The sequence below is a fragment of the Castanea sativa genome, chromosome 12, assembly GCF_040712315.1.
Source record: "Castanea sativa cultivar Marrone di Chiusa Pesio chromosome 12, ASM4071231v1".
In the NCBI taxonomy this organism is placed as follows: domain Eukaryota; kingdom Viridiplantae; phylum Streptophyta; class Magnoliopsida; order Fagales; family Fagaceae; genus Castanea; species Castanea sativa.
This window is the reverse complement of record NC_134024.1, coordinates 45,838,109-45,851,602: the sequence shown is the minus strand read 5'-3', so window position 1 is coordinate 45,851,602 and position 13,494 is coordinate 45,838,109. Positions and strand designations below refer to the sequence as shown.

Below are 13,494 nucleotides of genomic sequence, written 5' to 3'. Positions count from 1 at the left end.
AGAAAAAAAAAAGTAATAATATAATAATATTTCATACTTTGTCATTGAGTGTTTTTGACAAACGTGAGTCCATAGTGGCTTTTTAACCCTCTCTTGTAGGAGCTTTAGACACCTTGTCGACTTTGAAGTTTGTGACCTTTGAACTAAAATATTATTATTGACTTCAAATTGAGCTCGGCCTCTTTCTTACAAATATTATATTCATTAGGAAAAAAAAATTCTTCCATTAAAATTTGAGTTACTTTTGAAATATGACAAGAAAATAATATTCATCTGTGACCGGTAAGAATCCACAAATTGAAACGAACCAAACTCCACGTCTTCCTCCAAAAGAGCAGAAGCCTTAATCAACTCATCTTCTAGATATATTAAATTCGTAGTAGAAAATTTGTTACATTTTTAGTTTTGTTTTTTTGCAATATGAAATGAAAGCACCATTAAGATGATGGGGTCGGCTATCGGCATTCGGCGAAGTTCACACATGGAAGGAATCAAATTCCAATCTTCCTCCCAAAATAAAGTCATAGTCCACCTTTTTTTCGGGGCAATCCAACTACCCAATTCCAAGTCAGTCTTCCAAGAGAAGAGAATAAACACAAAAAGTTGAATTTAAAAATAAATAAATAAATAAGTTATTACAGACACAACTATTTTTCACAATAAATTCTACGTCTGATGTCTGATGTCTTCATCACCTGTATTTAATCACTTCAACAGTTATTTACAACAGAGTTTAGGTAGTAGGTTGTTTTTAGATTTTCATTTGAATTTTGAATTTGTTACTGATATTACTTTTTTATTTGTTATTAACAATCTGCTATTGAATAAGAAATTTAAAGTTAAATATTTTGGTATAATGATGGGAGCAGACGCCATATATCTCAAAAAACAACTCACTTCAAGAATTTATTGTTAAATCGTTACGAATACGTAATGCTTGTAGCGTTATTCTCAAAGACAATTTATTGTAGGGAGAAAAATTGGGTATCATAGAATTATTGACTTAAAAAAGAAAATCAACCCTAAAGTCATGCAATAAGCACGTGGGTGAGCAGATCAATTATCACCATACATTCAAAGTTTCCAACGGTTACACACCAGGCAAGTAGTAGGCAGTCCCCACATGCTTCACACCTTTTAATTTACTCAACCATTTCATATTATACGCGTGAATGATTTCTCTCTCTTTCTCTCTCCCCAATTTTCTCTGGTGTTTTTCTACCATATAGAGTCAAACACTTACCGAAAAGGAGAAAAAAAATTGGAATTTTGAAATCGACCGCACCCAAGGGGTACGTTTTATTGAATGACGCTTCTTCTTCCTCTTTTCATGGTTTGATTTTTGGAACCACAAACTTGACTTTATTTTTAAATATTCACACTTTTTAAAATGACCTTTTAGAAAACGAAACAAATTGATTTCTCCTAATAGTTGAAAAATCCAAATTAATAGTTTAATTAAATCATTTTTATTCTAAAATTGTATATTGTGGATGAGTGAAATTTGAGAAACATGATGGAATCGTAGTAAGGATTTCTATTCTAATTGAACTGTGATGGACCTTTTAATCAAATTGATAACCTACTAAAAAAGAATGTCTCAGTAACTGGCCAAGGAGACTCTAATGGCTAAGTTAAAATTAGTGAAAAATGAGAGAATTATAGTTCATTGAGCTTGCTATACCTTGTTATAATGAGCAAGGGGTATTTGTAGAGCACGTGGAGAGATTTTTGGCGAGAAATCAGTTTGAGACTTAGGAGTAAGTTTTTTATCTTATCATTTTGTTAAGTGAATTGAGGGGATTTGTGTCAGGGTAGCAATCCTAACCACCATTAAACTAAGTAGAACTAATTGTCCCCTCGCATCAGTTGAAGAGATGTGTGTTATAGCAATTGTCAAATGATGCAAATGGATGAGGCAGGTTTAATTGCATTAAATGTGATAGCCATGTGATTAACCATTGTGTTTGGTCAGTATGTTTGATTACTATATTAGGTCACTATGTTTGATCATTGTGTTTAGCTTGGTCGTTGTGGTGATAAACTAGCTGTTGTGAGTTGTGAATTGGGTCGCATTTGGTTACGATCTAGGTCACATTGGGGTCTATCGAATCTTATTTGGATCACGTTGGGCTCTATATCTTTCCGATCATACCCTCATTAATCAAACCACATATTTGAGTCAGAGGTTGAGTCCATAGCAACCTCTTTCTCTCTCTTTCTTGGCCGAATCAGAGGTCAAATTCGTGTCTTTGGCTCCAATCCAGTCAAGTGTTCCAAAAATCTACAAATCCCTTTAAAAATGATATCACAGAGGAAGTGTTGAACAAGAAAATGGGACAAGAAGATTTTAAAGCATTTACGGACAAGAAATATTAATTAACTTTAATTAGTTTAATTTTTTGGGTCATATAACTTGCAGTTTTGAATCTACATCCTATTTCTTATTAAATCTTTCTTTTTCACTCCGTTGCTAAAGTTTAGACCCTTAAGAGCATCCACATTGAATAGGGCATATGGCAAATGTAAGCCCAATTTGCAATTGAAGCCCAAAAACAGCACTCCATCGATTATGCTAAAACCCAACCATTGCAAATTTTTTTGCAATTCAACTACAGTGTAATTCTAAATGTAGAATACACTGTAGCTGAATGGTAAATAAAAATAGTATTATTTAATTCTCTCTCTCCTCCTTTTTATTAAACAATTCCTATTCTTTCTCTCTCCTTGCTCTCTCTCTCTCTCTCTCCCGTTATTTCTCTGATCTGTTCCTTCTCTCTTCAGTCTTCAGACCCAAAACCATCTGTTCCTTCTCTCTTCAGTCTTCAGACCCAAAACCCAGAAACACCACACCACGGCGAGACACCACACCACGGCGAGCCACCACACCACGGCAGATCGGCCTAGCTAACGGCGGCGACGTGGCTTGGTTTCTCTCTCTCTGGTTGACGGCGGCGACATGCATCGGCTATTCTTTCTCTCTCCTTTCTCTCTCTCTCTCTCCCGTTATTTCTCTGATCTGTTCCTTCTCTCTTCAGTCTTCAGACCCAAAACCCATATTTCTCTGATCTGTTCCTTCTCTCTTCAGTCTTTAGACCCAAAACCCAGAAACACCACACCACGGCGAGACCACACCACGGCAAGCCACCACACCACGGCAGATCGGCCTGGCTAACGGCGGCGACGTGGCTTGGTTTCTCTCTCTGGTTGACGGCGGCGACATGCATCGGTGTTGGTTTGGATTGATTGGGTTGGATTTTTGGAATGCTGTGTATTTTTGGATTGGCTTGCTGTGTATTTTTTTTTTTTTTTTTTGGTGGTGTTGATGATCGGAGAGGGTGGTGTGGATGGTCTGGGTTTTTTTTTTTTTTTGGGGGGTTGTGTTGTTTTGGTTGTGGGTTTTTTGTTGGTGTTGACAGAGAGGGTGGAGGTGGTGTTGTTGTGTTCATGGTGTGGTTCTGGAATAGAAAGAAAAAATAAATAATGTGTTTTTATCGTAGATGATGGTGATTGTTTGATATATTATTTTATTGGGTAGAAATAATATTTTAATAAGTAGGATAGGAAAATAGAAGTTTGGATGTGGAAGTGTTGCAAAATTGTATTGTATAATTGATAAAGTGACTTTTTGAATGGTAAAATAGGATAGAATTAGAAAAAATGAATGTGGATGCTCTAATAAGTTAATAGCAACTCATTTTATAAAAGTTGACGAAAGGACCATATTGAATAAAAAATGGGGAGTGGAGACAAAGTTGTTTTCTAAAAGTTTTGATTGAATGCATACGCCAAGTTAAGAAATATTTTCTTTCCAACTTACTTCTTTCTCATAATGCCAAAGATACGAAAACGCAAAAAATTTACACCGTCCCAATCTTAGTTTTGGGAAAAAAAAAAAAAGTTTTTATTCATTAATGACATTTTAGAAAACCTGACCCCATTTTTGTCCCACTAATTGAAATGGAGAGTGAGACTGATCCTTTTAGGTTTACTTTGAAAAAAATGAAGACAACGTCGAAATTTACTAAACCCAACTAAAAAACGCCACAACACATGTTACATCAATTCAACTATGAGTACGTTTGGATAGAACTTATTGCTGAAAACTGAAAATACTGTACAAAAATAATTTTTTAATGTGTAAAAATTACTGTTCATCTCAAAAAGTACTGTTCATTGGCCTAAGATTACTGTTCATAACTAATGAACAGTGACATATGCGCGTGGAAAAAAAAAAAAGAAAGGCTAGAATTGGACGTGCTGTGCTATCCAAACGCATTCTATGTGTCATTTTTCAATTGGTTTAGGGCCATCCTCACTCCAATATATTTTCACACCCTTTTTTCCAGCCACTCATAATTTGATACCTCTCTCTCTCTCTCTCTATATATATGTATACTCCTCCACTTTACTTTCAAAAAGCCCACCACACAAATCTCTATCTCTCTCTCTCTCTCTCTCCCAAACTCAAATCCATGGCTACCATTGCGAAATCTGGGATCTGGGTCTTGGTGGTAGTGGTGGGTTTGATGGTTTCACCTAGTGAATCTCAAACCTGCTCATCTCTGAATGTCACAAACAAGATCTTCAGTAATTGCAGTGCCCTCCCATACCTAGGTGCCTACCTTCACTGGACATACAATGCGTCCAATTCAACACTCTCCATAGCTTTCACAGCTAAACCACCACAAGCCGATGGGTGGGTCGCGTGGGCTATCAACCCAACCTCCACAAAAATGTCTGGGTCCCAAGCTCTCTTAGCTTACAAATCCAACGGCACTCCAACTGTCAATAAATACAACATCTCCACCTACGCCTTAGCTTCCCCCGTTACCAAGTTGTCGTACGAGGTTTCCGATTTGAGTTCCGTGGAATCCAACGGCGCAATCACCATCTTCGCTAAGTGGAAGTTGCCTGATAAAACTGTGACGATTAACCAAGTTTGGCAAGTGGGTCCTGTTATGAATGGTTCACCTGGGATCCATGCTAAAGCGAATGATAATCTTAAGTCTGGTCAGGCCCTACAGTTGGCGGGGTCAGGTGGGCCCACCTCTCCTACTGCTAGTCCTGCACCTGGACCTGGGAATTCGGTTCCGGGATCGAGTCCTGCACCCAGCAATGGGTCTACTCCACAAAGTTCAACTTCAAGAATTATTGTGGGTTTCAACATGGGTTTGTTGTTTTCGTTTGTGAGTGTTGCTAGTTTGATGGGTCTTTGAGTTTTTTTACTAGTTTGGTTGGAGATTTTGATGTTGTTGGATTCGGTCAAAGATTTGTATCGGGTGAAAAACGAGGTATTTGGTGTTAATAAAAAAGGAGTAGTAGTTGTAGCCTTTATTTATTTTTGTTATCTTATCTGTATTTGATTTAATCAATGAGAAAGTAGTTTTATTTTGAAATTCAAAGCGATGAATTTATGTACATTGATTGAAGTGTTGTGGGAACTGTGTTTTTGTTTAATAAAAGAAATGGAGAGTGTTTCTCTCATTGATGGGAACTGTGAAGTCATGACAAAAGAAAGTTAAGGTAGTGCCAATTTGGCCTTTTCTTCGGATCTAACTTTTCCTTTTCTTTGCAACTGTTGAAGAGGAACAAGATTATTTGAACAAATTTCTAACTTTTCACGTTTGATAGGTGGCAATGATATTTAAGTCGGCTACTATGTCCTGTTTTTATGGGATGGTTCGAATCTTCCTCCTTTCCTTAAAATACAATACAAGATTGGGTAACATTTAGTTAAAATTACCTTGGTATAGTATATTAGATTCTTTAATTAAATTTAAATGTATGGTTGTATTGGCTATTGACTATTGACTAATGCAATATAATAAAATTATTTTTACTAAAAAGAATGGAATGTGGGGGATTGTACAAGGTTATGTTTTAGAATTTTTAGAAATGTTTAAAAATTTTCATGCAAATCACTCAAGGAAATCACATGTCAGACATGTATCTAGATTTCCCCTTAACCGTTCTTACAAAAACAGGTAAACAGGTAGATATCCAGATCCTAAACTTAAAGAAAATTGTAATTTTTTTTATAAATTGACAATTTAAACTATTTTTCCTTATCATTTAGATAATAGAAATTAAAACAAATCATAAATATCTTATAGACCTAAACAATGTCAGGTTGTTTTGTTATGGATTAAACACTTTTTAAAATTATGCTTAAGAATTAATTTTTCTCCTTTTTATATCCCTTATTTGGGATTGGTTGTATGCAAAGTAAAATAAATTATTTATTTTATTAACAAGATTTTTCATAAAGAACAAGAATTTAAATAGTTATTTTTGTATTGTACTTGTCATTTTATAATGTTAGACTATGATTTTAATGAATTTGTCATAATTTATAGTTTACATTTTGCTTGTCATTATTTATTTGGATGAAGATTTAAAAAAAAAAAAAACTTGATATTGGATTTATAAATCTAAGGATAGTATGGGAAAAATAAATAATTCATTTAAAATTTTTAGGAATAAACCAAACATTATAATCTCATATTCCTAAGAATCTTATTAGATTTCTAGTTAAACCAAAAATAAGAATAGTTACATTTCTAGGCATTCAAATTGCAAAGCATCACTTTAAGGTAGTTATGAGTTGAATTTAATTGGAAAATTTAAAATGATACAAATTTATAAGTAGAACTCATCATTGAAAGCCAACTTATAAGAGAGAGAGTGTCCAAAAACTTATTATTTATAATAGATGTCCTCTTAGAACTAATAACTATAAAATTGTTATTGCTTTTTATTAACATTGAATATTCAATCTAGCCTCTAGTTCACCTCCTCCAAGAGGCAATCAAAGAACTGCAACTCTTTTAATCTCATATTCAATGAGGTAGCTTCAATTACTTAGTATCATGATTGACTTTGATATCAAATTATACAAACACATAAGTAGAATCCACTCTGGCTTACAAGGGGAGGGGGAAGAGGGGGGGGGGGGGTCCAAGAACTTATATACACATGGTTAAACTAACACTTAAGTCATGTAGGACATTAGGGTCGTAATATACCTTATTGTACCTATATAAGTTACTAAAGATTCAATAAATTTAAGGATTCATTTTTTTTAATACCATGACCTATTGTTATTTTCACTATATATTTAAAGTTGTGTGATTGTGTTAGTGATAGACCCAATGTAACAATGTTCTAATCATAATAGGTCATGCTTATAATTGAAAAGTATTTTGTCCATAACGTTACTCATTAATGAGTTTAATCATTCTTATTAACCTTTTGTCCATGGTCAATGTCCCAATTTTGAATTTAAAATTAGAAAGCAAGCAGCAGTAGTTTTGACATTTATGAAATTTGAGACTTAAACCTTCTTGAAAATGAAAATATCCAATTTCAGTTTAGATTAAGAAGAGATTTTTAATAATTAAATAAATATTATTAAGATAGATAAAGAAAGGAAGGAATAAGAAACAAACAAGAGTGAAAAACAGAGCACGGAATAAAGCACAGGATATTCTCTTCTCAAATTTTCCAATAGACACTATTATTTTGCTTATGATAATAACAGCTTTAACAATGTTCTGGTTTTGATATATTAGCTTGGGATCAATTTCCTTGATTAAATTACATTGGGAGCACGATAAGTGCTACTACTAATTAAGGTTCTTTTGAATCAATTGAATTATAAATTGAAAGCTGTTAAAGCAATTTTGAGAAGAAATAATGAGGAGAATTTTTGTAATTAGTGGTGTTGCTCAAAAGGCAGGACAAAAAAGGTTGGAGTTAGACCTAGTATGAAAAAAGATTTTGTTATAAATCATGGTCCAGTTGGCCTTATTTGCAAGGAAAAAGACTATCAAAATCATTGTTATCTTTCTAGTAGGCCTCTGGAAGAGTCTACAATATCACTATCAAAACAAGGAGGGCTATACACTCTGGTTTGGTCCATTCCGATTGGAGTCTGAATAGTCCTAATCAAAACAGTCTTTTTCCATTGGGTGGTGAGCATAAGGATTACATCTTCTGTACATGTATAAACAACAGTCCTTCGGAGAATGTGAAGGAACCTGAGCAGATGAAAAAGTTGGGTATGAATTTTTATAAGCAAATTACTTGGTCCATTGTTTAAATTTTCACTGAGGTAGATGTTGATAAAGTTCTATAGTTTCATTGAATTATCATATTTCTTATTGGTATAAAGACTAAAGAGTGTATTCAAGCTAACATTATAATAGCAGAGTCTCAACAAGAACTTCTCTTGAAATGATATTGAATTATACATTAGTACTTTGATTTCAAGAAATGTTACAATTTACAAAACTTGGTGTACACGTTTATGGCCAAAATTAAGTGAAATGTACGTTAAGACCAAGTTCACAAATTTGTATAGCCGAAAGAAGATAAAGGGACCATTTTGGACTGAGACAAATATCACAAATAGGTAAGTTGGGGGAAGCAATAGAACCTATATGATTAACAGGCATACGAGATTCATCAGCAGTATAAATGCCAGAGCTAGAAATTAAGGATATTTGTGAAACGACAGAGAGGCATTAAACTTCAAATGATTTCAATGAACTGAGAGGCCGTACATGAGTGACAAAAAGGAGAGTGGAAGAGCAAGAGATCATTGCCTCGACGGCAATGGAAATGAAGGGAGAAACTAGAGGGAGATCACAAAATAGTTGTCTAGTGAGAAGGGTCCAAAATTGGTTTCTTTGTTACTCAAAAGGGCTGAATGTGCATTGTAGATCATTAGTTTTCCTTAGATATGAGCTCGGTAATAGCAACAACCAGTTTGATGTAGTAGTGAAGAAGCCAGTGCAGGCTCAATATCATCCAGAAGAGTCATCATGAAGTGTATGATGATCACAACATTTGGCGAGGAGTGCAATATCATCCTCATATTTTAGTTGTGGATCTGCAGGAGTTTGTTCCTATCAAGTACAAGTTTTGACTTTTTGAGTATAAAAATGAGAAATGTACTAACCTGGCTCTTGGCACATCCGATCAAGTTTGGTCTCAATTTGTCATTTTGAATATGCATCATGAGTGTGCAATTACAACAAGGGAAAGAATTTTTAAGCTGCCTTGGTTATCTCATAACGAGATTGTTGATAAAAGGGAGCAATAGTATTGATGAACCATAACAGGATTTTTCACTAAATGCAATCCCAATATTCAATTCAAGGAGAAAAATTATCATCGAATTCATTTCTCGTTGAAAGTGGCTTGAAAATTACACCAGTAACACTAACACATTACCACAATTTCCTCCCTTTGGGAACACAAACATTATGGGCCCACAAATGATATGTGGGCTCTATATGGGCCTTTCCAATACAATTGTGATTGGATGGGTAACATCATTTGATTGATCCATCAAAAATCAAATTTGATTTGGGGGGGGGGGGGTGTTGGTTTAAGGAAGGGCTATGATTCAATGTAGCTAAAACAAAGGATTATGCATGGACATGTGATTCAAATTGTTTGATTAGGGATGCAGATCAAGTGTGCATATCATGATTCCTAATATGTGAAATCAAGTTTGCAGGTCAGGTTAAATTTGAATTAGGATCAAACAAAGTGGATGCTAATATCATGATATCACAATATTGACACAATGTTGACATAGTAGCTAACACGACAAGATTTCGCATGATAGTTATGCGATAGATGGCATAGCAATGATGTTGCGAATGTTAAAGTGTAGATAGTATGGTTGTAAACACCTCATTTTGTAACTTCTAAAGAATTATAAATAATCTTTGCAAGAATCGGGGTGATAGTAACACTCTATGTGAATGTTGACGTGTAATTATAAATTATAAATTATGATTGATTCTCTAAAGAATTAATTACGTTATAATTCCTCCCATGCAAAAAGATTATCTTTGCAAAAATATGATATTCACTTGGTTTAAGACAATAGTGCAAAAATGGGATAATTTTAGTAGAGAATTTATTTACTTATTATAAATATCAATTGATTATCTTTGTAAAAAAAAAAAAAAATTAAATTTAAAAGTTCCTAAATATCCACTAATATTATCTAACCCTAAAGTTTCTAAAAATAAGGTCCCATCTAATATTTATCTAAAAAATTGATAATGAAAAAACTAAAATAAAAATAAAAATAAAAATAAAAATAAAAATAAGATAAGGATTGGCATTATAACACATAGTGCTAATCGAAACTCTAACTAAAATTAGAATGCCAATTAGCATTTTAATGTTCTGACATGATTTTTCTTCAATTTGTTTTATGTACACACTTATCTAATCAATAGACCAGATAAATAGAAAATTGCAACCTTGGGTTGTTAGAAATTGATTGAAACCCAACAACCAAGGCCTCCACCTCTATTTATTTTCAAAAGCTATAGTATTTACTAGATCCCTAGAAATATCCCAAAATAATTCCCATCATCTTCCCACATCAAACAAAAAACCCTAGCTTCCTAGGATATTCAAATCGAGCCATTGGCCACCAACCATCAATTAATCGTCAAATAACATCGTGTTGCTTTGTTTGAATATTATTGAGATCAATAAGAAAATTCCTAGGGACATTCAAAGGAAGGAGGTGCTGCCCATAGAGATAGGAGCTCAATCCTAAAGGAACCTCTGACCTTGCTTTGGAAAAACTATGATGTCTGTAGCTATAATTATTGGACCGAAATAGCTTTATTCTAATCTAGTTTTCTGCTTCCGAATTTGCTGTAAAGAAAATTTTCTTTTGATGATATGGGATAAACATAATGAATATTCTAGCTTGTAGAATTACAGTTTCCATGTGTTCACATGAGGTTGAAATGATCAAATTTTGTTTCCAAAACCCTCATTGCTAAATCTCTCATTCTCTTGTTCTAATTTTATATACTCTTGTCTTGTTTTTCCCATGCTTGGATTCTATACCTTGTTTGCATGACATGAGTTCATGTCTATTATATTCTACTAGCCTTATCACACACGTGTGCGATGATACCAGCCTCATCATGTGTGCGTGCGATGATGCATTTTATTTTTTATTTTTTGGGTTTACACGTTTTACTTATGGTAGTTATATTCTTTTTTCTAATAAGTTGTAGGAAAAAAAAAAGTTTTTTTTTTTTTTTTTTAAAGAAGAAGTTGTGTTAGTACTTGACAACTAACGTGAGAGAGAAATGTGCAAGTGGGAGAAAATTTTTTTTTATTTTAATTTAGCTAAAATTCAGGAGTTTTTATATTAGAAAATTTACATATATAACCCTATTATTTAAACCTCATAGACTGGTAAATTTAAGGATATTTTGGACATCAAAATTGAGGATCCTAAATAAGAGAAACCCCTTAAATAGTAATATAGATAAAACCAATTTACCGGCAACTTCAACATTCAAAAGCTTCAATCTAAAAGGGAAAATATTATTAGTTGAACCATTCTAAATAAATGTTAATTGCATGATCTAACTTGTTCACCTAAGTATCCCTAGATTGCGGTTTCAAACATATTACAAATACAATAACAAGAAATGCTGACATAGCTATTGCCATTGTTAAAGATATGTTAGCCCAATGTAATTGGCCCAAGTTCATTCCTTCTAGTTTAGGGTTTAGCTTATTATAAATATACATGTTATGATTCATTATAACACATGATTTGTACTACACTCTAATATATTAAATATATAGTTCTTTAGGGTTTCCTCTGTGGCTGTATAAGTTGAACCACGTAACTCTTGTGTATTATTGTGTTCTATACTTTATGTTTTCTTTTCTGCATCCATATTAGCATATTCAATATAATGTATCAATGCTAATATTTAACATGGTATCAGAACCACCTTCCCGTGGCCATGGTTTTCTGTCCTTACATTGTGTTTAAGAGCATTTTTTGTCTTCCTCTGTGTTTCTTCACCGCGTTCATCTTCTTTGGCTTTCCGCTACTGCCATCAAAACTTTTTGGTATAGTTATGACACCGTTAAAAGTCGCATCAATACTGCAGGATTATTACCTTCTCCAAACCACTGTCATAGAGCCAAACTTCATTCAAGGAATCTTCTTAACCTTATCAAATCTCAAGGTTTCATCAATCTTCCATCTTGAGTTTGAAATAGGGTGTTAGAGATATGTTAGCCCAATGTAATGGGCCCAAGCCCATTCTTTCTAGTCTAGAGTTTAGTCTACTATAAATACACATGTTATGGTTCATTGTAAAACAAGATTTATACTACACTCTAATATATTAAAGATGTAGCCTTTTAGGGTTTCCTTCGTGGATATAGACTGTCAAGTTGAACCATGTAACCCTCGTGTTTTTTTGTGTTCTGTACTTTATGCTTCCACTCTATATTAACATATTCAACATGATGTATCAATGCTAATATTTAACATTCATGGCGGGGATATTCAATATTGATGTCACTGCAGACATGGACTAGGATTGTTGTCGCATGATGGCCTTGTGGCATCTAGCAAAGGAAATGATTTGTGGAATCAATTTGATGGGAAGACAATGTTGTGAAGCAAAGAAGGCTTAGTAGAACATGTTCCAACTAAAGGAATGTACAAAGTTAAATCCGAGAGAGAGAGAGAGAGAGAGAGTCGATCTATGTTCTCTTTGGCTTAGTCAATCTATTTCTCCCTCTCCCTTGATCTGCCTATCTCGTTTTCATGTCAATTTTTTTATTAAACAAAAATTAATTTCTACAGGTATTTTAATGGTACATACTTTTCTTGTAATAATTTCAAATTGACTAAAAATTTATGGCATTGAAAGTACTGAGGTAACTATTCTTCTCTAAAATGGTATAATAATTATTCCTTAGTAAATGTAATAAATTTTAAAATTAAATTAATTCTAAAAATATAAGAGTATTTTAGAGATATTTTCAACTTATGAAGTAATTGGTTTTTAGTGTAGGTGGGAATCAAACTCTTAATCTTTTATTCGAGAATAAGAGATTTTACCATTTGAGCTAATTGGAACTCACATCTATTACAGCTTTTATTTCCAATAATGTGCCTAATTCTTTATTTCTTCTCCACAAAGAAAAGGGCATATCTGTAATATAATATAAAACCACAATCATAATAAATACTAGACTTTTCAAATGTCAAATTTAATATTTGGGCAAAATACCCTTTTAGTCTCTAAACTCTACTAATTTTTTTTTTTACATCCCTAAACTTTAAAAAGTTATTTTTTTTCATACGTAAACTTTGTAAATAGTTTTTTTCTTTTCAAAAGTTTAGAGACAAAAGAAGGGATAATAAGGGTAATTTTTCAATAGTTTAGGAATGAAAAAAGTTTTTTTTTTTTTTTTTTTTTTTAAGTTTAAGGACAGAAAGTGAAATATTTTAATAATTTAAGGAAGAAAGAAGAACTTTTCAATAGTTTAAGGACAAAAAATAAACTTTTGAAGTTTAAGAACAAAAAAACATCTTTTGATGAAGTTTAGGAACCAAAATAATATTTTACCCATAATATTTTATATACATTCCAATCAAAATAAATGTCTATAATAAATTTCATA

At 33.1% G+C, this 13,494-nt stretch overlaps 1 protein-coding gene across 1 annotated transcript; it reads left to right on the top strand.

Moving 5' to 3' along the window:
• The first annotated feature begins 4,356 nt into the window (after window positions 1-4,356).
• Window positions 4,357-5,405, top strand: LOC142619550 (auxin-induced in root cultures protein 12-like). Its single transcript, XM_075792686.1, has one exon. The coding sequence runs from the start codon at window positions 4,392-4,394 to the stop codon at window positions 5,217-5,219; it is 828 nt and encodes a 275-aa protein (XP_075648801.1). The 5' UTR covers window positions 4,357-4,391; the 3' UTR covers window positions 5,220-5,405.
• The last annotated feature ends 8,089 nt before the right edge of the window (window positions 5,406-13,494 follow it).